The 25,371-nt window shown below is 49.2% G+C and overlaps 1 protein-coding gene across 1 annotated transcript in view; it reads left to right on the forward strand.

Moving 5' to 3' along the window:
• Window positions 1–25,371, forward strand: part of ANK2 (ankyrin 2) — a 248,677-nt gene that overhangs the window by 20,215 nt on the left and 203,091 nt on the right. Inside the window, exon 2 of the mRNA XM_053911419.1 lies at window positions 19,188–19,247. Within this exon, the coding sequence (XP_053767394.1) occupies window positions 19,227–19,247 (21 nt within the window). The 5' untranslated portion in view covers window positions 19,188–19,226. The remainder of the gene's footprint in view (window positions 1–19,187; window positions 19,248–25,371) is intronic.

The raw sequence follows: 25,371 nt of genomic DNA on the forward strand, positions 1-25,371 counted from the left end.
GGTTGCTTACCAAAGCGTCTGTTTGCTCCCTGAGGAACGTGCACTGGCTGGTGGCCGCCCTGCCGTCATGGAACAGCCCCCTCTATGAAGTCATGGAACACAGCCCCTTCGTGCTGGGGTTCCACCAGCGCCCCAGCAGCTCACCTGCCCCAGGGGCGCCCCGGGGAGGGGTCCCGGCAGTGTGCCATCACTAGGAGCTCACCTGAGACCACAGCGCAGGCAGCCTCCTTTCCTGCGTCTCCCCCACAGTCTCTTGGTGTCATGTTTGCCATTGACCGTGACCCCAGCTTTTAACACAAGGTTTTTTCCCCTGTATTTGAACACTAGGGAATAATTGAGAAAACCTGGGTTCTGGACCCACCCTGCTGCTGACTGGAAAAGACACTCGAACCCTGCGGGCCTTAGATCAAGTATCTGGAAAAATGACGTGGTAGGAAAAAGTGACTACTGACACCTTCAGTTCTAAAATTCTGTCACGGTCTATTTTATAAAACAAGGCGGTACTTGCTAAATTAGGGGCTTGCTTAGTTCTGCGAGTTAATGAGCACCAGTGGAATAAATGAGAAGCGAACGTTTCAAGTGGAAAGATTCTTCAGGGACTACGTTTTGGCTGTCGGTCTTGCTTCCCCAGGACTGGTGACTGGGGCTGATGCGATGTGCGGTCCTTGGCCAAAGGGCTCAGAGGAAAGAATTGCTTCCTGTTAATCCTGCTGGACTTTTCCGATGGCAAACAAACTCTGTCGACACGCACATGCTTCCAGAGCCGTGCTTCTTAGGGGAGGTCGGGGGTGCTGAAAGGAGCGAAGCACTTAGATCTAACCCAAGCGTGACCACGAAACCACCTGTAAATCTTAGAAGCAGTTTTGCTGGGCGGCTCAGAGCTCTCCTTGCCTCAGATATGGGGCCCAGGACGAGCCCAGGAGCTGAGTGCAAACCAGGGAAGGAACAGTCTTCATGGAAAGGCTTTTACCATCTGGGTGGGAAGCCACAGATTCAAAGAAAAGGGCTATTGCTTGACAAAGACCGAATTAGTGGGTCTACATGGGAGCTCTTGGGTTTATGTCTTTTAGGGAACAGAAAGGTGGACGTTGCATAAGTCTACTAACTGGGTTGGAATTTCTTGGCATTGGGAACTTCTACATCCGTCTCTGGGGAACAAGGATTCTCCCAGAGGCTGTGCCTGTCCAACAGACCAGGATTTAGCCTGAGACCTGACCAGACTTGGGTTACCGTGCTTCACGGAGGTTGTCTAAATCTCTCTGTTCCCACATGCCTGGTTCTCAAGGACGTTTTCACCTGCTGAACACATGGGCTCTGGAATAAATCCTATGTGGGTTTCGAATGCAGGTGCACAGAACGTCAGCTGCATGTGCACGGAATAGCTCTTTGCTTTGGGGGAGTTACGTGATGACGTACAGCGTTCCTGAGAGGGTTCAGTGCCATCCGATGCCACCGTGAGTGACCCAGCACGCCTGACGGGACCCCTCATCCTTATCCGGGGCAGTGTTTTTAATGGGGCTCTTTCAGGATGACAGCATTCTATCATAAACATGAGTCGAGATAATTCTTCTTTGTTAGGAACAATCAAGAAAGCAAAAAGACGATAGAGAGAAAAAAGAGAATGTGGGTGGAACTCACAGGCCTGGGGGACATGCTAAGAAGGTGAGTCTGCAGCCCTGAGTTCAGGTCGTGGCGGCTCACTGAGGGACTGCTGTGAGTTGCTGAGCTCTTCACGCGGGCATCCGCCTCTGAAATGGTGAGGGATGTAACCCGGTGTCTGGTGTGCCCCCTCGCCCACCTGCATTCACTGCCAAGCACCCCGTGAAACCAGGAGCCAAGCGCTCCTGCCACGCTGCTGTGTCAGAGTTAGGAACGGTGCCTTCGCCTGAAGTAAATGTTTCATTCCTTTTTAGCTTTGTAAAGAGGTACGGATGGTTTGTCCCGTGAGAACAGTTCTGAGCTGCTTTTCAAACACCACCCTCTTCCCGGAGAGAGCTGGGCCGCATTGTTTCTGGAATGTCCGGTGCCGACAGCAGAGCTTCGGTCTTTGGGGCACTAACGAGGGCAGCTGGGTGCCAGCGCCGTGCTTTTTATGGGACTTTTGAAGAGCACAGCGGCAAAACCAGTGGGAAAATGTTTATAGGCTCTGGTCTGAGCCCACACCCTTCCAGAAGGGTTCTTTCTCTTCATATCAGAAGGCAATGTAATTAGTCAATCAAGTACCCAGCTTGAGGTCTTATGGCGTATGACTGTCTTGTCAGATTAACTAGTTTTTTTCTTTGTAATTATTTTACATGTTTGATTCGGAAAGCATTTTTAAGGTATGAGAGAAATGCTTTTTCAATGAATAAAAAAATGAAATGAAAACCATTTGTTCTAGAGAGTTCAGGGAATTCCAGGGTTTGAATTTTCCTGTAATTACAGTTTTTATACCTAAAATATCACACGTGTACATTACAATCTGGATGCCTTTTATTTTTTTCTTCCCTAATTGCCCTAGCTAGAACTTCCTGTACAACGTTGGCTACAAGTGACGAGAGTGGACATTTTATTTTTGGTTTTATTTGATGGGGAAAATTTTCAGGCTTTCTCCACTCAGTGTGATGTTAACTGTAGGTTTTTCAAATATGCCCTTGTCAGGTTCAGAAGTTTCCTTCTAATCCTAATTAGTTGAGTGTTTTATCACAAAAAGATGATGGGTTTTGTTAAATGCTTTTTCTGTGTCTGTTGAGATGATTGTGTCTTTTTTCTTTTATTCTGTTGACCTGGCACGTCACATACATTGATTGTTAGACAGTAAGCCAACCTTGCGTTCCTGGGCTAAAGCCCCCTTGGCCACGATGTGTCGCCCTTTTGTGGGCTACAGGGTTCGGTTTGCTGGGTTTTGTTGGTGGTTTTTGCATCTGTGTTCTCAAGGGATATTGTTTTGTGCTTTTCTTGTGAGGCCTTCGTCTGGTTTTGGTGTCTTAGGTGATACTTGCCTCACAGAATGAGTTTGGAAGTGTTCCCTCACTTCCAGTTTTATGGAAGAGTTTTTAAAGGGTTGATGCTAATTCTTCTTTAAACATTTGGAAGAATTTGCCAGTGAAGTCATCTGGTCCTGGGCTTCTCTCCATGGGAAGTGTTTTGACTACCGGCTCAGTCTCTTCGTTGCTACACGTCTATTTAGATTTTCCATTTCTTCCTGAGTCATTTCCGTAGTTTGTGTCTTCCTAGGAATTTTTCCATTTCATCTAAGTTATGTAATATGTTGGCATACAATTGTTCTTCATTTTCCCTTTTCTCCTTTTTTATTCCACGTAATATTGGTAGTAATGTCTCTTCTTTCACTCCTGATTTTAGTAATTTGAGTCATCTCTCTCTGGTTTTTGTTTTAATCCAACTATTTAAAGTTTGTCAGTTTGTTGATCTTTTCAAAGAACCAACTTTTGGTATTGTTGATTTTGTTTTCTATTCTCTATTTTGTTTATTTATACTCTAATCTTTATTATTATTTTTTTCTGTCTGCCTTGGGTTTAGTTTTCTCTCCTTTTTCTAATTTCCTAAGGTAAAAGATTAGGGTATTGGTTTGAGGTCTTTTTTTTTCTAACACAGGCATTCATAGCTATAAATTCCCCCATTCTGTCATCACCTCTCATAACTTTCAGTATGTTGTATTTTCATTTTAATTCATCTCAAATATTATCTAATTAATTTTCCTTGCAATTTCTTTGAGCCATTGATCATTAGAAGTGTGATCAATTTCCACATATTTTTGAATTTCCAATTTTTTTCCTCTTGTTATAAATTTCATTCCTTTGTTGTTGGAGAATATACTTTATATGATAATGCTGAATGTGGTAAGCATTGCTAGCCATATAACCTACATAAACCAAAGCTGTTTGGGGGCCTGAATAACTTTCGAGCATGTGAACAGGTCCTGAGACCCAGATGATTGACAGCCATGGACCTGAAGGAACGGTGAGACGTGGTCCTGGATGTAAAGTGAGGGGTCACGACCGGTGAGGATGGCTGTGCACTCTCTTCTGTCATCAGCAGCAGCTGGGGGGGCCCCACTCTCTGTGGCACCCCAGGCCCAGAACCATGTCTTGCACTTTGTAGGTTGGTAGGTATTTGTGGGATGATAGCCTGCAGTGTGGATTGAGAAACCGAGTGACCGGAGGTAGGGAAGCTAGTTCGTTTTTAGAATTTTAGCTGAGAGGTGTGTACATGAATGAAGGCCACTCTGAGAAATTATGTTTCAACTCTCTAGTTACTTTGAAGTTCTGCTTCTATCATTAAAGCGAATGTGAAATACTCCTGGGCCATTCGGGATTTCTTTTGCCGTGGAACATGAAATGTCTCGCCAACAGTTAAGTGGTCTCTTGAATGAGTATAATCAGTCTTTTGCCCATGGAGTTTTCAGGTAGTTAGTGCTTTGAATACACAGAAAGTCAATACATAAACTGAGCGCAAACCAGCCGAAAGGGATTCACTATGGTGGTAATCACAGTAGCTCTTCGCTGAGTTAGAGATGCCTGCTTGGAGCTTCTATGTGCTTTGAGGTCTATTAACTTAGATCTTTGTCCTTTTGCATGAATTGTGGGGTATTTCGAGATTGTGCAGCTTATCAATCAGAATTCCAGCAGAAAAGAGTTTGAAACTATTTACAGAGGCACATAAAGAGGAGAAGGAAACCGGGGGAATGCAAGACAATTTAAGAGCGAGAAGAGGCTTGTGTGTGAGACGCAGAGCACAGGTGTGGGCTTCTGCTCTGCGATGAGGTGCCCCACTGCCTGCAGCCGGCAGGGAGGGTCAGACAGACAGGTGGAGAGCGACATGCGGGAGCCCGAGGGGCCAGGACGCACACACTGCCAGAGGCTCGCCTGGGGCCTCGTGACGGCACTGCCGCGTCCGGCCCCGGGAGACGGTGCCCCCACCCTCTTGCTGAACTCCCTGTGAACCCCTCACAGACACCAAGGGAATGGAGGGGGTCCTGCTCGGTCTCTCCCTCCCACCCTGGGACCCGAGACTGAGGGGAAGTTGGGACAGTACAGTCTTTTCCTAGAGAATAGCAGCTCCAGTTGTCTGTTTCTCGTCATGAAAGTTTATTATTGAAAATCCGATGTGCAGATGTGCAGAAGTAAAATCACAACTATGCTTAACAACAGGCGTAAGTGCTTCATGTTCTGGTATAAAGTGAATTCTCATTCTCCTTCGTAAGAATGAAATATACTACACATTCTGTTTCACGAACATTTGAATGTACCAGCTGCTTTGAATGAAGACTTTTTTTTTTCTAAGCGCTTGACCCTTGAATTGTTTTTACAGTCCCATATTTAGGGAAAAATAAACAGAAGTAATTCCTAGCAATGTTAGGGTTAAGATTGTCAGTTTACAAAGAAAGAAAATATTAAATCCTTTTTAGTTGCTGAAATATTTATTAGTAGTTAAAATGCATTTTCCATCTCAAATTGTGAATGATGTTTGCTGATTCGGAGTGGCTGGAAATCCGATCTGGGAAATGGAATGCGGCAGCTGCTCCGTGGCTCGGAAAAACAAGAATGTTGATTTAGGACCAGAACCAGAGGATGCCACATCTAATCGGAACTTTGGGGAAGCTCACGCAGGCGAAATGAAATTATCCACATTAGAATTAAGCAAGAATACCAGGCCTAATGCGTCAGTAACAGAGAGATAAACACCAAAGCACCCCAGGTTCCCTTGATTTTATCACTTAACACAGGCAGACAAGAATATGAGAAATATTTCTAGGTAAATTCCATGAAAATAACAGTGCTGTATGAAAGACGCGAACCTTTCTTAGCTTGTGAAGCGTCCAGTGGGATACGGGTGTCAGGCAAGGCTGGCCTGCCCCCTGCCGCTGGGAGAGGGTGTGTGAGGGGTGCCTAGTCTGGGGTCCTGTGCTTCTTCCTCCATGTACTGCTGTTACAATTGTGCAGCTTAATTAAATGTTAAAGAGGCAGATGAAATGTTTGGAAAAGTTACTGCAGGGGAATGCTTTGTAAAGACTCGATCAAACAGAGTCAGGATGGGCCAGGTGACTGTGAAAGATTGGGGAGAAATTCTAAATTCTGGAAGGATCCGCATTCAGATGGCCTCACACTTGGTTGACATTTGAATCCCCCCCAACCCCCAGTCCCTAAGGGAGCTGACTTTGAAAGGCCAAGAAGAGGACTGGGGACCCCACATACCAGACACGCAGTCAGACAAGGGGCCTGGGTCCTACTGGACGAAGCCGAGGCGGAAGTACTTTTAGTTAGGTTAAAACAGAATATTTAAGTTCTTCACCCATCTTTTGAAGTAATTCTCCCAACTTTTGCAGTTTGCCAGGCGGCACCTGGACTGTTGGTCCAGACAGGGATTGGTAAGGAGGATGAGCTTCAACTCTGAGTTTTTTTCAATAGAGATTTAAAAAAATCATTCAGTAAATGTTGAGTAAAATTTGGTCCCATTTCATAAATTCCCAAGTGACTATGAAAACGTGACTTAGACTGATCAATACTTTTGGTAATTACAGAAAAACTTGAAATTCTGACAAAAGCTTTTCAAAAAAAAGTGATAGATAACAATATAACTTTGTAGCCTTTAACTTTCTCTGTAGATTCTTATCACAAAAATGACGCACTCTGGCCAGTTTTGATTTAAATTGTTAAACATGGCGGCCCGTGGGCGAGAGAGTGATCGGGAGTTGGAGTTCCAGTCGTAGGGTTGGCAGCTCTTCTGCGAAGGGCTGGGTGGGAACATTCTTGGCTTTGCGGGTCACGTCGCATGGCTACTACTCAACTGTGCTCTGGTACAAAAGCACCCAGGGATGACCGCAAACGAGCAGTGTGGTTATGTTCCAATACGAGATTTGAATTTCCTGTAATGTTCACGTGTCATGAAATACATTTTTCAACCATTTGAAGGTGTAAACCGCACCTTCAGGTCCCCTTCGCAGTGACGCTTGCTGGTGGGCTTGGCTCGTGGGGGGTTGCTTACTGGAGAGACTGCGTCCCAGGCTGCCTTTCTCCCGGCCTTCCTTCCAAGCAGGGCGTTTCAGAATCACAGAAACACTTGTGCGTATTTGTGTGCATATTTCTGGCTACCCTTGTGCTTGCTTGGTCCATCTTCTATTCTATTTTTAACCTAAAATCAGCTTCACAAGCCCTCCAAATTATTTTAAGTACCTTCAGCCTCTCTCACGTGACAGCGTGACTGAGCCCTTTATTATTTCAGATCTGTGAGCTCGAATCTTCCGGTCACAACTCCTTGGCTCCTTGGCGATCACCCTGCCTGTGATTAAATATTCCCTAGATTGGTGTCTTTGCTTTCAAAATACCAGCTTTATTACTTCATCAAGTTTTAAGCCATTTTCATTTGGCCTTTGGTCTCAATATCCTTTTCTTCTCCGTGTGTTCACTTGTTCCCCACTGACCTCCTCCCCCAGCCACCGTCAGGCTCGAGTCTCCTCTTCATGCAGCACGAACAACAGTAGCAGAAACTACTGTTGATGCTGATACTCCTCTGTTCCTTTCTGAGCTAAGAGATTCATTTTTTCCTTGAGATTATTTTTGTACATCTCCAGGGAAGGGCAGCACAAAAGGGAAGCCCTGGGGAACCTGTCTCGCAGGGCGGAGGCCAGGTGTGAGCTCTGGTGGCAGCTCCAGAGCAGCTGGGGCTCCTGGGCAGGGTCTGGGCAAGAGGCGAGTCCTGGAGGTCGTCTCTGGGACTCACGGGGTGTCGCTGCCCAGAGGGGGACCTGCTCACGAATAAGGCGAGATTCCAGAGGTGGGAGGTGAATGTGATGTGGGGCTTGTGTGCACTGGGAGATGCCCACGTTCTGGTCCAGCTAAATGCAGACACTGTGCTGGACGCCTCAGGTGGCTAACCACCCTCCAGCAAGTGTGTGGACAGAGGGATAAGCACGAAGTTCAGAGCAGATAGGCCTGCCCCTAACAGAGAATAGAGTCCCGACCCTGATGGACCGAGGGCATCTGTGAGTAGTTCCACTGCCTTCCGAGAAAAGCTCAGACCGGCAGAAGATGCAGGCAGTGCACACAGAGCCCACAACGACGCAGGTGGTGCCTAACCCTGGCGAGTCTTTTCCTGTGGGTGGATTTTTGTGGTTTTTTGGTTAATATGTACTATATCCTTCAAGATCCTATTCTGCCAACCTGAAATCATTTATTTCTCTTTGACTTCTCCCTGGTTCAGGTCTCGCCTGTGATACCCTATTCTATTACAGTCACCTCCAGTTTTATTTACTTTCCCAGTGGAGGTCAGGGATCGTGTCTTCTTGCTTGTACCCACCAAGCTCGCATCGTAAACACTCAATGATTATTTTGAATATGTGAGTAAAAGCTGTGTGTGTTCTATGTTTTTTCTGTGATTTTAAAAATACTTACTCTCTGAAAGTCGAGCATTTACTCGTGAACATGTATGTATAAGTGGGAAGTCTTCCACAGTGTCCCCAGATTAGCAGCGGTGGGTCCCCTCGCTTTGCATGAAGGGAAGAGTGATCACTCTGTTGTTATTTCAGAACATTCAGGGTGGACTGATTTGTTTATCCTCACCAGAATGCAAGCTCCTTGAGGATAGAGTGTGTTTCCTATTCCTAGTATTTTCAACAATTCTTGGCATATAGCAAATGCCCAATTAATTTTATGTCTGCCATTGACTGGTATTTAGCCAAACTTTGATAAATATGATACACACGTTACCATTTCATGATAACTTATTTTAAACCATTTGAGTGTGTCAAGAAAAGCCGCCTTTTCTGAATAATTTTTCTCAGAAATTATAGTTGTATTCAATAATATAATGCCTATTAGCTAAAATCTCTTTTTTTAGCAAAAATTAAAATTAGTGTTGTTAGCTTTTTCAAGATGGTTTTAGCTGTAGATTTTATTGCTTTTTATACACGTGCTACCGACAGTATTTCACGCTCCCTTTGATAACGACCGCAGGTTAAAACGTGCGTTGGTGGGGAACTGTGTGGTTATGTATTGGACGGTGGAGTGGTCAATAGGCTGTCCGATGCCATCAGGTTCCAGAGTTAGTGTGGGCTCTGGGTGTCATCTAATCATGAGAGATGATGGAAAACGAGTCCAGAGTCACAACAGAGTCACAAGTTATTTTCTGTAATACAACCTTTGTGAAGCAAAAAATATGAGGAAGGTTTTCTTGCATTCTGAAAATAAAGATTCGTACTTTAAAATATAACTAAGATACTCAACATCAAAACATGTTTTTTGAAAGTTTTAGCAATGTGAACAGCCTTAAATTATTTTAATTTTGCTATCTTCTTTTGAAAGACTTTCTAGAAAGGGAGACCTCTCTCCTTTTTAACCGCCCATCCTCACCCACCTGCACCCCCAGAGAAACCCACTGGAATTCTCAGAGAGCTAAACCCAGCCTTCATTCCCCAATTCTCTCCATCCCACCGGCATGGCCTTGGCTTGGTCTGATGCTCGTTGATCCGTGGCTGACCGCTGACCGCCGCACAAATGTGTTGTCCGCATTGCGTGGCAGAGCCTTTCAAACAGGGAAAGCAGCTGTCAGCCGCCGTGGTGCCAACACGGCCGTGTCAGGGCAGCAGACAAAGGACAGGGCGGCTGTGGGTGCTGACCTGGCGCCCGAGCCTGGGGCACCGGTGGGAGAGCGAACCAGGGCGTAAACCCTGCCCCTGTGGGTCCCGTGACTGATGTCAAGTTATCAACCAGGTACGTCAAGGGCCTTACGAAACTGTCAACTGTAGTTGTAGCTACACTGTAATCAACATGTTTCTCTTCTTAAAACCTCCATGTATGAAGGTTTTCTTAAGAAAAAAATGTCCACAGTGTTTTAAGCTTATTCAATAGAGACTCTTTCACCTACAGCCCTTGAGTTCCGGGGCACTGTTTCTCTTGACCTACTTGTCCATAGAGACAGGCCTTAAATCTACTGGGACACTCTGCCTACCAGGAATCATCTCTTTAGGGGCCACATTGTCACCCTTGTCCCTGGGGTTTGGGGTGCAGGGGATGTTTCTAGCATGGATGCTGCAGGCTCCGGAGGAGTGGATCCCCCAGCTCTGCCGTGCTGAACCCGGCGGACCACAGGGGACACATAGCTCACCTGGATGTGAAAGTCCTACCTTAGACTTTTTTGCTCTCATGTTATATGACTTACATCTTTCCTTTTGTTTTCCCCCATTTATTTTTGCTGGGTTTCTGATTTTTTTTCTTAAAGAAATGACCAATTATTTCTACTCTACAAAATTACTACAAGAAGTAAAAGTACACCACGGTACTTTGTTTAGGAGTAAAGCATGCCGTGATCCAACAGGCTTATGTTTCAATGTATCCTTGGAAAGAGCCACGTGTGTGGTCTGCATTTCACATCCCAGCTGTTTGGGAAGATCACCGGGTCCACCGGGAGCTGCCTGGGTGATGTCATCGCGTGAATTATTTGGGGTTTTTGTTTGTTTGTTTTTTAAATATCACAAATAGGCCTTTTCATTTATCACTATTAAATGTCTGAAGTTTGAACAGATTCTTGGACTCAGGGGCTCATGTCCATCTGCCCGTTCAACCTCAGCACCTGACTCACCCCCAGGACCTCTCCCAGAACTACCACCTCCCGCATGAGTTTCTCCAGGGCACACGAGGCTCCTTCAGCATTTTGGCTCTTCTAACAGAGACGTCAGGAAGTGCGTGGATAGGCCGGCAAGCCTTTTCTGTCTTCCCCATGTTGTCTGGGACCGACTCATTGACCGCCTCTTTCAAGTCATTTGTCTGTCCCTCCAGGGTCATGATTAATTTGGGTTTAAGGAAGTGCAGGCACCGCCCCTGCTGCGAGGGGGGCGGATGGGCCCTCGTCCTGCAAGGACTCGGGGTCACCGAGGTCTGTGGGGTGGCGACGTTTTCTTCAGGAAGCGCTGCTGTAAAGTTATTTCTTCTTTTATAGCGTGTTAAGTGGGAACACATCGCCCTTCACCATCTCGGCTCATTACTGTGCTGCAAAGCCGTGCAAAGAGAGATGTTCCGGAGATGAAATCAGCGCTTAAACAGGCCTGGGAAACGTTGAGCTGATGAGAGTTAGTGGTTGGCAGGACACTCAGACCCCGTCCATTCCTCCTCACCTCCTCTTTCTCCCTGGACACGGTCCAAGGGGTGGCCGATGCAGCACCCATGGCCAGCTGTCCTGTCCTTGGCCCGTGGGTGGAGGGGATCCATGCTGCCTGCTGCCCTGCCTTTCTGCCCTCTGTGCTTGGATGAATCTTAGATGGGGCCCCAGGTCCTAGAATGAAGGATCGTGGCCACCGCCCAGGCTGGGACAATGACAGTGACTGGAGCCTGGCTGTTGAGGGCGTGTGGCCTGCCGGTGGGCACACGAGTCAGCCGGCGTCGTCCGTCACTCCCAGGGCCGTCTGTCCTGGGGGCAGGAGTCGGTGGCATGGGTCCTGCTGGCTCCGTGGTGCAGCTGCCTCCCCGAGGCTGTGTGCCGCTCCAGGGCCTGGTTCTCAACAACAGCACCAGAGAAGATGACGGAATGTCTTGTCCCACGCCGCAGGTCGAGCTCCTGTTTCCGGTGCTTCCCCAGGGGACCTTACCTGCCTTCCAGTGGGGCCAGGGGCAGGTATCGCTTCCTGGGAGCGGGAGCGGGAGTGAGAGCGGCTGTACACCTGCGTTGTGGCTGTGGCTTCTCTGTGTCGCGCCAGTGAAACCTGCCGAGCTGGAGCACGGGTGGGGCTGCGGGGTTGAACACCAGGGCTGATGGGTAATATCGCCTTTTCCCTCAGAGTTCGTGAGGAAATGCCCACGTGGCACAATGTCAGTCACTCACTAAGTGCCTGGCAGGGTTATGAACAAATCACACGGTCAGCGAGGGCCGAAGCTGGTGCGCTGGATGGGTCTTGTGCAGGAGCTTCGGCGCCACCCGGAGGGAGGTGCCCAGACTCGAAGTGCGGATGTGCCGCAGTGACCCCAGCGTAATTCAGTTACCCCACCCCCTCGACCAGGTTTTCCTAATGGGCCCTTTTACCGTGACCAGCGCAGAGCCACGGAGGATTGCTGCTGCCACATCTCATTTGTCTCGGGAAAAGCTCGGGGAGACTGCAGCCGGCCTGCTTGCTGGAGGCCTCAGTACTGACGCCAGTCCTGTGCCCGGGGGAACGCAGTTCTCCCCACAAAGCTGTTCCCTCACAGCCGTGAGTGGGGAAAAGCCTCTTTTCAGGGTAAAAGAGCAGATAATCCCTCAGCAGGGTTTGCAAAAGGACTTTTCATTCACGGTTGAAGATTGGGATTCTTTTCAGCCAGTTTGTGGACTTTCAGGTGGAGAACGCCCTCGATTCCTTCCCAGAGAGGCAGGAAGAGGTCACTGACCATTCTCCGGGGAATTAAGTATTCGTTAAACACTGCGCCGAGACCATGGATTTGCCACGGCGCTCGCAGGACCCCAGAGCGGCGGGCGGGGCGGGCCCTGAATTTCAGATAACTGATGTGATCCCCGTAAGATCCCAAGGCAACACTTTACATTCGAAAGCAACTGGCTTACATAGTCCAGTCACTTTGAAAATCTGCCTAACACTCCCCCCAAATGTGTCCCCAAAGTGGAGAGACACGTGAGACTCCTGGGTTTAAAAAGTGCCAATGACAGCAGCAAACCAGGGAAGGCTAAAGCCAGGTCTGTCTTCCTAAGCGTTTATGAGTTCTGAAATCAAGCATGGACAGCAGCAGCTCGAAAAGTGCCCTGTGTGGCAGTAACTTCGGGGACAAGTGAGAAAACTGCCTGACTTGGAGTCAGTGCCGAGTGGAGGCCCCAGGCCCCCGGGGTTGTGCCCCGGGGAGCTGTGGCCTCTGCTTCACCCCGTGTTGTTTGTGAGTGCGACTCACTCCCAAACCACACGCTGGAGGCGTCAGTCACCCCGCTGCCTCCGTCCCAGGGGCTGTGCCCAAACTCCCCAGCGAAAGGAACTCACTTGAGACGCTTGGAAGGTCCGCAGGCCGGCCGGCCTCGGAGTGAAGCCTGACTTAGTGCGCATCGGTCGGTGCTGTTTCCGGAGGCAGCTGTTTGTCAGCCACCGCGGGGCAGGAGCTGCCACAGAGCTGCTGCTTTGCCGCGGGTGCTGCAGACCCGGGACCAGGGGCGGGACAAGCTCTGTCTGGAGCAGGGCCATCTCCCCACCTGGCCACTCCTCAAGCACAATCACGGATTCTTCCTTCTCTCAGCCTGTGAGCCCCTCATTTTGTCTGGGTAGTAATAGTTCTCAGAGGTCGCCTCTGTGTCCTGTGGAGGAAGCACAGCCATCCTTGCCAGAACAGAGTGGAGGGGGAAGAAAGAGGGCCGAGGGGCACACAGGCCAGGCCTCACACCCCACCCACCTGGGGGGGGTCAGGCCAGGAAGATGGGGACGAGGCTGGGGACGCCTTCTCCTCCCCTGAGCAGGGAGCTCCCGACTCGGACCTCGCTGCTAGGGGCCCGAGTTCTGTCTGTGGGCAACACGCCTGGGGTGGAAGGGAGGACACTGAGGGTGGCCTTTCCCCAGGAGGGGGCAGCTCCTGGAGGAATCGCCAGCCTGTGGGTTGTGACCGTCAGCCTGATCTTCCATGTTCTGGCCCAAGAGGCCTTTAAGGACCTGCCGTCCAGGGCTCCTCCTGAGCACCTTGTGTGGGGTGGGGGGAGGGGGATTGGGAAGCCGTCCTATGGACCCAGGTGATTATTTTCATTCAAATCAAGTGAGAGACAAGTTACAAAGAACCGTTGAGGTGTGTACTTCCTGATTCTTCTGTCCCATATCTTAACATTAGTGAAAGTTAGGAAAGTAACTTCCTTAATAGAGTACAGGCGTGGCCTTAGTAATTAGATAAACTCTGTAGCATTTGGCTCTAAGTGCCACATATTTGAGTTCAGCAAAAGGAATTCCCGTTAAACACCCATTGTGTGGCTTAATGCATATTCACGTAGTTTTCCCAGTGATGTCCAAATGACCTTGTACTATTTATTTATGCATTTCTCCAATACTGTTCTCATTTAGCTGATTCACATTTACAGTATTAGCACGGTTTCCCTTTTCCTCTTGGGGCCGCGGGAGCCGTGAGCACAGATGACGGTAAAACTCGGGGTTGTCCTAGCAGGTCAGGTGCAGGGTGGGATCAGGTACAGGGTGGGCCCCTAACGATGGTAAACCCTGCGTGGCTGAGCTTTGCGTGACATCCCCCTTACTTCCCTGCTGCTGCCTCAGTTTCCTCCCTCATTCTCTCTACCAGACTGAGATTTCTGGATGCTGAGTTAGAGCATGGCCCCCCTGCACCTCTGGATGACTGGTGGCCCCCTCTGGGGGAGGCCGTGAGGCTGGAACGCATCCTGCTCACCTTGACCGCCCCCAGCACTTGGTGACGCAGTGGCCAGGATGCGGAGCAGTGGGTGACACAGCCGCACTTGGAGGGGGCCTGGAGGACAGCTCTGTGCAGAGAATAAAATTGTGGTGTTTGTGTTACTGCCCACATTCCATGAGGCTTTCATGGACGTTTTCAAATATATAAAATTTTATATCTCTAATCAGTTTCCAAGACCGTCATCATTGTGCTAATTTTGTGTGATGTCTCCTACCCCACACTTCTCTGTCTGAAAGAGAACACCATCAGGCGCGCCGGTTTACTGGTAAACACTTCCTTACACTTCTCACTAGTCAGGCCTTTTTTCCCTCCACACCATCGCATACTTTGTAATATAATTTAGTACCAAATATCCAATACCCACATTTCCCTGATTGTGTCAAACCTGCCCTTTTCTGCAGCTGACATGTTCAGAGCAGGGCCCGCCCAGGCCCGTGCGTTGTGCCGAGTTTGCCTAGGCAGTGTCTGCTCTCCGGGAGGGGGAGTGGCTTATGTCAGAGGTGGGCAAGAGATGTCTGCGTGAAAATGCAGTTCTACTTCGCATTCCCTCTGTTGTCCCACACATTTGATAGCAGGGGCTCAGAAGCACACATTGGCGTGATCGGGCGTGTCGCCCGGGAACATGTTCAGCAGATGTTTGTGTTCCTGCTCCCCGTCAGGACGGGTCCAGATGCAGATTCAACAGTTAAAACAGCAGTGGCCACGCCGGCCTCTCAGAGCCTCGGCAGGTGTTAGCCCTGGACTTGACCCTGGGCAAAAAAGGGAAGTTCACTGATCTCTCCAGAGGTTTAACAGAGGCAGATTTGACATTGGGGGCTGGGATTCTGATTCTTGAGGCTGGAGGTGTTCTGCCAGGTCCTTATCAGAGGACGGTTTCCATTCTCTCTGTGACCCGTCCAGGCCAGCCTGCCCACCCGCCAGGCAGTCTCCTTAAATCTCCATATGGTCCCGTCTCTTCCTTACTGGAAACCTGAGGTGGGACTTGTGTTCCGTCATGGAAGGTCCAGCTGCAGAGCCTGACACCAAACAACTGCAGAATCTGGTCCCGACACACAGTTCCAGGTCTGCCGTGCCAGCTCTGCCTCAGACAGACCAGCGCGGAGCTGGCCCCACAAGTCCCGCCCTGCACGGGAGGCCCACGATGGCTCCTCTCGTCCTCCTTTGGGTCCTTCTGTTCCCTCCTCCTTCCTCCCGCTTCCTTTCTTCCTGTCTTTGCCTCACACCCCCGCCTGGTTTCACCACCTCTGCAGAGGTCACACACCACCCAGTCTCGTGCTGCCCCGTCCGCCCACGTCACCTTGGCTTGTAAACCCGCGGTGGGTGGCTGAGACCCAGGCTCGTACATCAGGAAACCTGCTTTGACTTTCATTCCAGTCTCTTAGCAGTACGGTCTCGCTTTCCTGGTCGGTAGAACGCGAGTGCAGGATGGTTTCCGTGGGGTTGTCTTGAATAGTAACCGAGATGATGCACGTCAAGCAGTCCGCACAACTTTGGGTACTTGGAGACACTCTGTAAGTGGTAGGTTACTATTGTTCTTAATTATTTCTGTCTAGTCGTGTCCTGTCCAGCCAGGCTGGAAGGAACAGATGCCAGGACCCTGGAGGTGCTGCGGATCATTTTGGGGGGGTGTCATTTTTAGGGTTTCAGACCCGCCACTTCCTGCGCCCGGGGCTCCCGCACAGCCGTGTACATACTCTCCCGCTGTTCAGATGTGGGTTTTGGTGTCAGTTGGGACTGACAGTGGTGAAGTATGAATGGAAACATTTGAACGGGGAAAAGCAGCTGTTCCTGTGGCTCTATTTAAGTAGTTGTTAAAATCAGGTGAAAAAACACCATTGACTGAGTGAGTGAGACGTTGTCTTCACGTGGGGCTTCCTGTTGAGGGAGGAGAGATGCCGACTCTTTGCACTTTAGCGACTGCACACGATTTTCAGAGGTGTCACTCTGCCAACCTCCAAGCTCAGTACTCTGTCTGGGAGGGAGAGGAAGCAGACCTGGGACTGGGAGAGTCTCGTCGGATGGGGGGCCTGTGGAAGACAGGAAAGGGCACTTTACACCGAGGACGGAGGACAGGACACTGTCACTAGGAGAGGGGCTTGCAGGCTCCGGGGCACCGAATAGTCTCCGTTTCCTGGGGATCAGAGCCCGTGCAGCGACCCAGGCCTGGTGTCAGCATCCGAGGGGACGTGGGTGTTGTTGGTGAGCTCGGTGTCAGAGCCGGGCCTCAGGGGCTGGTGCATAGGTCCCCGCTGGCTCTTGAAATGGGGACTAAAATGAAAAGGAGGCGCAGGTGTTGACAGACACCCGCTCACAGGCACATGCAGCGCTGACTGCCCGTCCGCCCCGCGCTGTGGCCGCGACGCCGCTGCTCTGGAAAGCAGCAGGGACACCTTAACGTTCTGTGATGTTGCTGCCTGTCGGCCTGGGGCTTCGGTCGGCCGAGGTCTTGTGAAGGTTCATTCTTTTGATACTTGGAGGCCATGTTCTTCTTTCAGTTTGATCGGCCTTTTCCGTGGACACGTCTGCGGAACGCTACTGTTGAGCTTTCTGAATCGTTCGGAGGCCCAGAGAAGGTTGCCTGGAAGAGACAAAAAGCATTGTGCTGACCAGCTGAACTCTGCCGACACACAGTTCTGAGGGAGTTTGAAGTGATTGTTGGGACCTAGGTGTCTGAATACCTGTGGATAATTTTGGCGGCTCCTAGAAAGTTTATGTAAATGTGAACACTACATCTGCTGAAACTTTAATCTTTTAATCTAGACTTAATGGTACGTAAGACAAGGACTGGAAGAGAAACAGTGGGCGCTGAACACTGTACATACCAGGGACCGGTATGAAGTTCAGGGTGCCTCCTGGGAGACACAGTAATAGCTCCCGGGCTCCAAAGTGGTTCTAGAACTGTCCCTGAGGGAGAGCTCACATGTGCGGAGAGGGTGGGAGGCCTGCTCCGCATGGGCAGCAGTCCCCAGACTTTCATTTGCCTCAGAACCACCAAGAAGGCTTCCTGAACACTTCGGATCTCCTGCCCCAAATTTCTCGCTGAAGGCCTGGGGGCCCCGATGATTCCTGTCTTTTCTCAAACTCTCACGTGCAGAAGGATCACCTTGCAGAGGGTGTAAATAGGTCCAGTCTTACAGATTACACTGGAACGAGGCTCGAGATTCTGTGCTTTTACGAAAGCACGTTAGGGATTCCCCTGTCGTTGGTCCAGGACACCGATGTAGGGACTCCAGACATGGGAGCATCTCGAGCTGTCAGCTTTGAGTCCTTCAGGTTTTCACGACCACGACCACTCGTGGTTTGAATGTCTGTTAATGATGTTAAAGTTCTAATCTGCCTTGAGGAGTAACAAAAAAATAAAATGGAAACATTAGTAATGTTTGGCTTAATGATACCATAGGTGAACTCACATCTCATGAAAATGGGATACATTGTGATACAGTATGATGAGCGTTTAGCAAAACTTGATTGAATGTAACAAGACTTTGGCAAGAAAAAGTTGTCTAATCTGCTATGAAGTAAAATGTAAATAACCCAAATCTTCTAAAGGAGGCAGCAAGATATAGTGAAAAGGAACACTTTGGGAGGGACAGATCTGGCTCCAGAACTCACAGAGGCAGGACCCGGGACTTACCCTTCATGATGACGACAGTTACCTAATCAAAATTATCCTGGGAGTGGAGAAACGCCAGGGACTTAGAGAGCCTGGGAACTCTCTAAAGAGGCCAAACGCAGAGCGGAAGTGCAGGGACTGATGGTGTTTGCGGGTCTCCGGGAGACACGTGGCGGGAAACGAGGTGCTGTCGATGGGTGCGGTAAGAGGCGTTGAATAGTCTTAAGCTTCGCATGCTGCGTGCGAGGACTGCACGAGAAAACAATGCTTTTCTGGGGGAAGAAAAGGAGGATTTGGGTACAGCTGGAGGACAGGGCGAACAGTTGTTGGGATGTCACTTTCTGTCAAGTCTGTTGATAGAGCGAACACAATCCTAGTACGTCTGGTTGGACTTCGACGAGTTGAACTAAAACAATCGATATTGAGCTTCAGCTGGAAAAGTCGTAGGCGTGACTGAAGTGTGATCTGGGGGAAAACGGCGGTGAGGAAGGATGTACACCACACACAGAGGCACACGCGTAAATCAGCAAAAACTAGGGCTGAAGGCGAGTGGGACTGAGAAGAGGGTAGAGGGATGTATGTGGAGAACATGGACTTGAATTAGTATTTACAGAAACTTGACAGTAATCTGAATAGCATTAGAAAGGCCATGGCTAAGTAAATTATGAAACAGCTCAGTGCACAGGTTTGCAGACATTAAAATGACATGAACACTAGGCAGCAAATGGGAAATGATTACAGAACAAGGGGGAAAGTGGTACAATGTTTTATATTTATAGTGTATATTAGCTAAGTTTAAATATTCACGTGAGGTTTCTATCTGCCCCTTTACCTGGGTACACAGTCACATGTACAGATTGAAAGGAGAAAGAACATGATTAAAAACCAGAGCTGAGGTCAGATAGCAGGATGGAGTGATTTTTGTTCTGCCTGAGGTTCCTCACGGTCAGACGGACGTTTTCATGATTCCTTAAATCTGTTCCTCTTATACATATGGTTCTTCTATCTCTTCACCTCCTCTACTTGCCTAGTTTTCTGAGCTCTTAAGATATTTAAATACTTTTGTTTTACTCTTTTACACTTACAATAGTGACAATTTTGAGTGATTAATCAGTACCCACTAAAAACCTGGTTTTAGTAGAAATGTGAAAACTGCCGCTGTTGATAAGCTGAAACGATTTCAGACTCACTTGTCGTTTTTCTCCTTCTAGGTAAGTGGCTGAGCAGGGACATGAAGAGCTGACGTTTCGATGACAACCATGTTGCAAAAGGTACTTGTGCTTTAACCGCCACTGTAACAGGAATCCCGTGAAAAGACACAGAGGTTGAATGTAAATAAGCACTATTTTGGTAAAAAGAGTTTTTTGGTGTGTAAACATATAAAGACATTATAGCCTTAAGAATAATTATGAGAAATGTAATGTATGGTGGAACTTTTTCTGTAGTCTGGCAACTTATCGTCAGCATTGTTTGGGAATGGAAAGATAAGTCGATCATCTTGTCAGCATGCTCGCTGGTGGGAGGTGGGCGGTGCTGGCGGAACCGGGGCGGCAGGTACCGTGGGCTGCCGGTGTTTGGGCTCGGTCGTTTGTTTCACGCAAGGGCTTTTCTGTGACAAAACATCGTCTCCGAGTCACTCATGAAATCGATCCCTGGCTAATCAGCCAGATTGTATCAGCAGTGTGCAGAAGTATCCTGATTCTATTCATAGATATAAAAACAATGTTTAAGTAAGGAAATAATACATCTGTTTAAGGAAATAATAGACCATAAAGACTCTCAGGCCAGATACTGATCGCGGATAGGGTTTGAGGAAATCTGATTTTTGTTTAAAGCCATGAATCTTGTCTAGAAGAATCCTTCTTTCCTGGAACAAATCTTTAACGCACTGTAAAATCATCGTGTCTGGTGGCGTGGACACAGTTGAGGTGTGAACCGTGAGATGAGCTAACCTTGGTGGCCACACCGAGACAGATGGGCGTCTGTTGCTGCTGGACCCAAGGAGCCACATGCGGATATCGAAAGAGGAGACATTGACTCCACTTCTGCCTACAGTCACAATTTAAAAGAACTTCTAGTCCTGCTTAGAAATTCCCTCGAGGGCAGGTGACAGTGAAGAGGCTTAATTTGAAGAGAAGTTTGAAAAAATGTTGGTGAAATCACTTGACATCAAAAAGTGTATACTCTTCTGATGGTGGTCGTTCAGTTAGCGTAAGTTTTCTCTGCATTGTGTCTGTTCTTCTGAGTGCTGAGGGAGGATTAGTTCCTTTTGTTAATACTGATCATGGGACACACTAGTGGATGCGGCTGATTTCAGGACGGGCACATAGCATCGCGTCCTGCTCATTAACACGTCAGAACAGGACACGCTTCCCAGGGACCAGCGACAGACCCCACGCAGACTCCAGGGCGCCGGTGGAGAGATGAGCCTAGAAGCCCAGATGAGAGGTCTGTGACTGAGACAGGAGAGCGAAGGAGGCTGCTTCCGCTGGGGGATGACATTATGGCCAGTAGCAGAGCCCAGTGCCTGGGGAAGAAGGGGCGAGTAGGAGTTGTCAGGGAACAGGCTGAGGAAGAAATGGGAGGTGAGGAGGTGGAGTCAGCCATGAAGGTGTTCTTTAAAAATCTAGTCTGAATGGAAGTGGAGAGAATGTGGCAGCTGGATGTGGCCGTTGGGACAACAGAGTCTGGGACACATTTAGAGGTTGATGCGCATAGTGCAGAAGGAGCAGGGGCTGAGGGTCCGGGGCTGGGGCGTGGGGGACAGCCAGGAGGAGGGTGGCTGGGAGCTGGTGGAGGACACGCCCCTCAGACACACTAAAGCAGTGACAGGAGGTGAGCAGATGCAGAGCATGTGGCCAGGTAGGGTGTGAGGCGAGGGGAAGAGTGTGAGAGCATGTTGGGGAGGTGGTTGGGGACAGTTTCCTTGAGGACACTGCCGGTAGGCCAAGCTGGTCTCTATGGCAACGGATGGGTAGTGTCCCCAGACTCCCTGCATGTGGCCAGGGGTGTAAGCTTCCAATTTGCTAACAACCTTCAGCCAACTGTGAAGCGCACAATAAGCCTTAGCTGGTGGAAGGGTTATTTAAAGCCAGTGAACAATGACCTCCTTCCCTGGGGTTAAACTAGAGTCATGTCTGAGGACCGTCACCTACCTATGGGCTTCCCCCGTGGTTTGCATGAACATTTTGTGTGTTTATAGGGGATTATGTGTACGGATGTTACTTTCTAAGGTCAGAAATCACAGATTCTGCCTTGATGGAAAGGATAAGACAGCCACTGGCCACTCTATCAGGCCCTCAGTTGGGGGGGGTCTCCAAATGGCAGTATTTTGATGGCAGAGTTTAAGAACACTGTTTGGCCTTGAAGAAGAGATTGCTTGTTAATTCCAAACTGCTGTCCTGTTTGCCGTGACCCAGACGGCGTGCCATCCCTGCTCAGGCGCCGAGAGCTTGGCACCTCCTTCGGGCCCCGGGCTCCACTGAATGCGGTGAGCAGGCCCGGGGGTGACGGCCTCCGTGTGTCCGCTCTGAACTGTGGGAAGGTCACTATGCCCATTTAACTGTGAACTCTGCATTTCTCTTCCCATTGTGATTTTTAACCGTGTTTACTGGAGGCCAGAGAGCCCTTTATAAGACCAAAGAGGGTTTCTGTTTAGGAACTTCAAATGTTTGGAGCTACAAAACCACTTTGAAAAACAAAATGTCACGTCCACAAAGATGAAAAGAGCCTTGTCTGGTTCCAGGGCATGAGGGGGCAGGGCTGGCACCCACCTGCTCACCCACCTCCAGGAAGGTCCCTGGAGACGCCGCCATTGGACCCATGGGACAGTCACAGTTCCAGTGGTCACAGCTGCACTGGATTTCATCAAAGTACAGAGTTCTGAGACACATTTACTGGTTTTGAAGGCCATATTTTCTGTGTAATGAAATAGGCAGGTAGTGTCTACTTTGGCCCAAAGTGTCGCTAATTATGTCGCTGATTTCAGTGATAATAGGCACTGATTTTGGCCCAAGAAGCTCCATATACGCCATTGCTCAGTGCGTTGCGCACCTGGAGCCTGAGGAGCCAGGCACCCCGTGCAGTTAATTCTGCTGGTCAGGAGGCCACGCCCATAAGTGGGGGACCTTCTCCTTGTCCGTGGAGGAGGGACCTCAGGAGGACTTGATCTCGAACAGCTGCGGAAGGACATGGCACAGGTTAGCAAGAAATGGCTCTTCCTTTAGGTGTGACTTTGCTAGGGCTTGTGGGATCCATAGACATGGAGTTGAATGTCTTCAAGAAAATAACAGCACCTGCTGGAAACAGAGCGTGGCTAAGGGAGACACAGAGATGGCGCCCGGGAAGGCTGGCCGGAGGTGGGAGAACTTGCTGAGAGACTTATGAGGTCAAACCAGCAGGGGGCAGAGTTGACTGTGTATGAGCCCCAAGCAACACTGAGTGTGCTTGAGCTACCCGGAAGAGACCAGGCTGGTATTATGACTTGCTTCTACATCTGATGGGACAGAGGCTCAGAGAGGTTAAGTAGCTTGTCCGACTCACACACTGAATTCCCAGCAAACGTGGTGCAGCCCAAATTCAGACCCAGATCATTTTGTTACATGGCCACGGTGGCCCAGGGACGGTAGACCCAGCAGCCCACCGGCAACGTTCAGAACTCGTGAGTCTCAGGAAGAGGGAAGGTCCTCCTGGCCAGAGAGGCCACCCGAGAGGCCCCTGCCTATCCTCACGGAGAAGGAAGTGGCCTGCAGGCCTGCAGTGTCCCATTGGCCTCCACATCAGCCCACTCAACACTCTGGTGATTAGAGGACATCTCTGCAGGGCCCAGCCCATGTGGCCAGTGCTGCCAGGAGCTTCTCGCCTGGAGGTTGGGGTTGGGGGGTGGGTGCTGACCACCTGAGGACGCCCTGGCGGAGGGCCCACTGATGGGAGACCTTGGTCCTTTCATCCTTGGATTCGCTTCCTGGGACAGAGGAGGAGCTGAGTTTTGGGCTTGGCCCTGATGCCCCTCGCTCAGGTGCACAGCCTGGAAGGCACAGGGAGCTCTCCACCTCCTGGGCGGGGAAGTGTCGCTCTGGTTACGCAGGAGGCCTGGAGAGGAATTAAAAGGGTTAGCTTGGACCTCGCGCCAGGCAGATATACACTCGCAGTCTTGAGTGTTTGAAAGTTTCTTCAAGGCTTGCCTGTGTGCAGCCCCCGGGGAAAATAGCCGAGACCAGACGTTTCGGACGTCAGGAGCCGGAACACGCTGCGCTGACGCGGTCGCTGATCACACGTGCATTTCCGTGTGGACGGGATGTCAAGAGTTTTTATACTGCTGTGTGCCAGTTTCTCATCTTCCTGCACAAACCAAACGTGATGTTTGAGGTATTCCTACAGTGCAGAATTTTGACCCCTTATTCTGACCAATAATTACAACCTAATTTGATTAAATATACATAACTCAAACTCTCAAGCTCTGTGTTTTCTGGAATATGTTTTCCTGAAGAACATATATAATTGGGAGTAATGATAGAAAATGCTAGAATTAGATTTGTTCGTCTTAATCCACCTGTGTGGCCAACCATCAAGTCAAAATTGGAGCTTTCCAGTCTCTGTCTCAGCTAAATTTAATAGATGTCCGTGTAAAACTGTGACTGTGTTTCACTTACAGCTCTTGTGAGTGCAGAACACAATCTCCTTTTGTTCCATCGTATTTCCTGTTTTGTTTTAACTTGCTGCTTCCAATTGGCATAAAAACCCTTTTCTCCCCTCACTATAGAGGAGAAAATGAACACTCAATAAACCAAAGTGCTATTAATTTTTCTGCAAGAAACGAACAGAATGTAGGGGAAGTGGTCGCTCTTTGGAGAGTATTCCTGAAGCTTCTGCAGAGGCCATGGGGAAGGACCCGCATCCGACAGAGCGAACAGATTCAATGAGCTGTTACTTTTTCCAAAGAAATCATGCCTCCCTCCCCCACATTCCTCCACTTAATTTGAATGAATTCCTTGCAACGCAAGTGATTCTTTACTAGTTACTATATTGGGCACATAATTAACCAGGTGCAACACTAGAATTTGTGTTAATGATCGTCACCAATCACATTCCTCAGTGAGCATGTTTTTCTCGGGCAAGTTCCACACACATGTGGGAATGACCTGGGTCCCATGTCCGAGCCACATGCTTGGAGGCGAAGCAGTGAAGACTGCAGGTGGGCACCCTGGTCAGGAGGCTGAAGTTGGAAATACCGTCCCTCCCAGCAGAGCCTGGGACCTCCCAGCACCCCCGGCCCTTGGCGTTGTGCCCGCCTCAGCTGGGCCTGCAAAGTGGTGAAGAGAAAACATGGTAAAATGCTTACAGTGTTAGAAGTGCTCTGAGCTCCTCAGAAGCCATAAACTGCAAATCATGTAGGAAGAGCTGGCACAGAAAAGCTTTCTTCAGCACCAAGGGCCTGGGGGCTCTGTAGTGGATATGGTAGGAGGGTCCCCTGCGCTCACTGAAGAGTTCACAGGGGACAGAGGTGGGCTTCCTTGCACGGCTCAGCCTAGCATCTGCAGAGGGTGTCCTGGCCACCACAGGGAGAGCGGAGCTTTGCAGAAGGATGACGAGGAACTTCCAACAACCCAGCCTAGCTTTTTGGTAAAAATCCAGTACACTGGGAATTCTCCAGCAAAATGGGTTGAACCTGGCCCAGCTGCAAATGAGCATATTCCTGCTCAGTCGGCAAACACAAACTCCACGGGAATCACTTCCCCTCTTCTTTACCTGAGAAAAAGGATCATATTTGGAAGACAATTAACTGATGGGAAATTTTAGAAGCAATGTTTGAAAAATGTTGAAAGAAAAACCTGTATTTAGCATTTTTCAGAAAAGTCTTTAATACCTATTTGTACACCCCAAATAATCAAAATTAACAGAAGCCCAAGCCACATGGTTTATAATTTGAAGTCTTATTTATAATTTGCCACTTGCCTTTTAGGTAAAAAAAAAAAGAATCTGTGTCAGCACTTGTTTGTGGATTTACTGATGAGGCCATTCTGACAGGTGTGAAGTCATATCTCGTTGTGGTTTTAATTTGCCTTACTTTAATGATTAGTGATGTTGACCATCTTTTCATACGTCTGTTGGCCATCTGTGTATCCTCTTTGGAGAAGTGTCTGTTCAGGTTCTTTGCCCATTTTTTATTGGATTGTTTGTGTTTTGGTGTTAAGTTGTGTGAGCAGACCCAAATAGTGACCCGAGGCTCTAACACAGGTTTGAGGCCAGGAGAAGGGGAGGTGATGACTTTGGCTGTTGGTGGTGTCTGCTGAGGGTCCCCAGGTGCCGTGGGCATGAAGAGGACTTCCTGGCCATCAGGGTCAGAAGGAGCCATCAGGGCCCCTGGTTCCTTCACTGCTGCTGGCACTGTCCTTG

Source organism: Desmodus rotundus, chromosome 9 (assembly GCF_022682495.2).
Source record: "Desmodus rotundus isolate HL8 chromosome 9, HLdesRot8A.1, whole genome shotgun sequence".
Classification (NCBI taxonomy): Eukaryota; Metazoa; Chordata; class Mammalia; order Chiroptera; family Phyllostomidae; genus Desmodus; species Desmodus rotundus.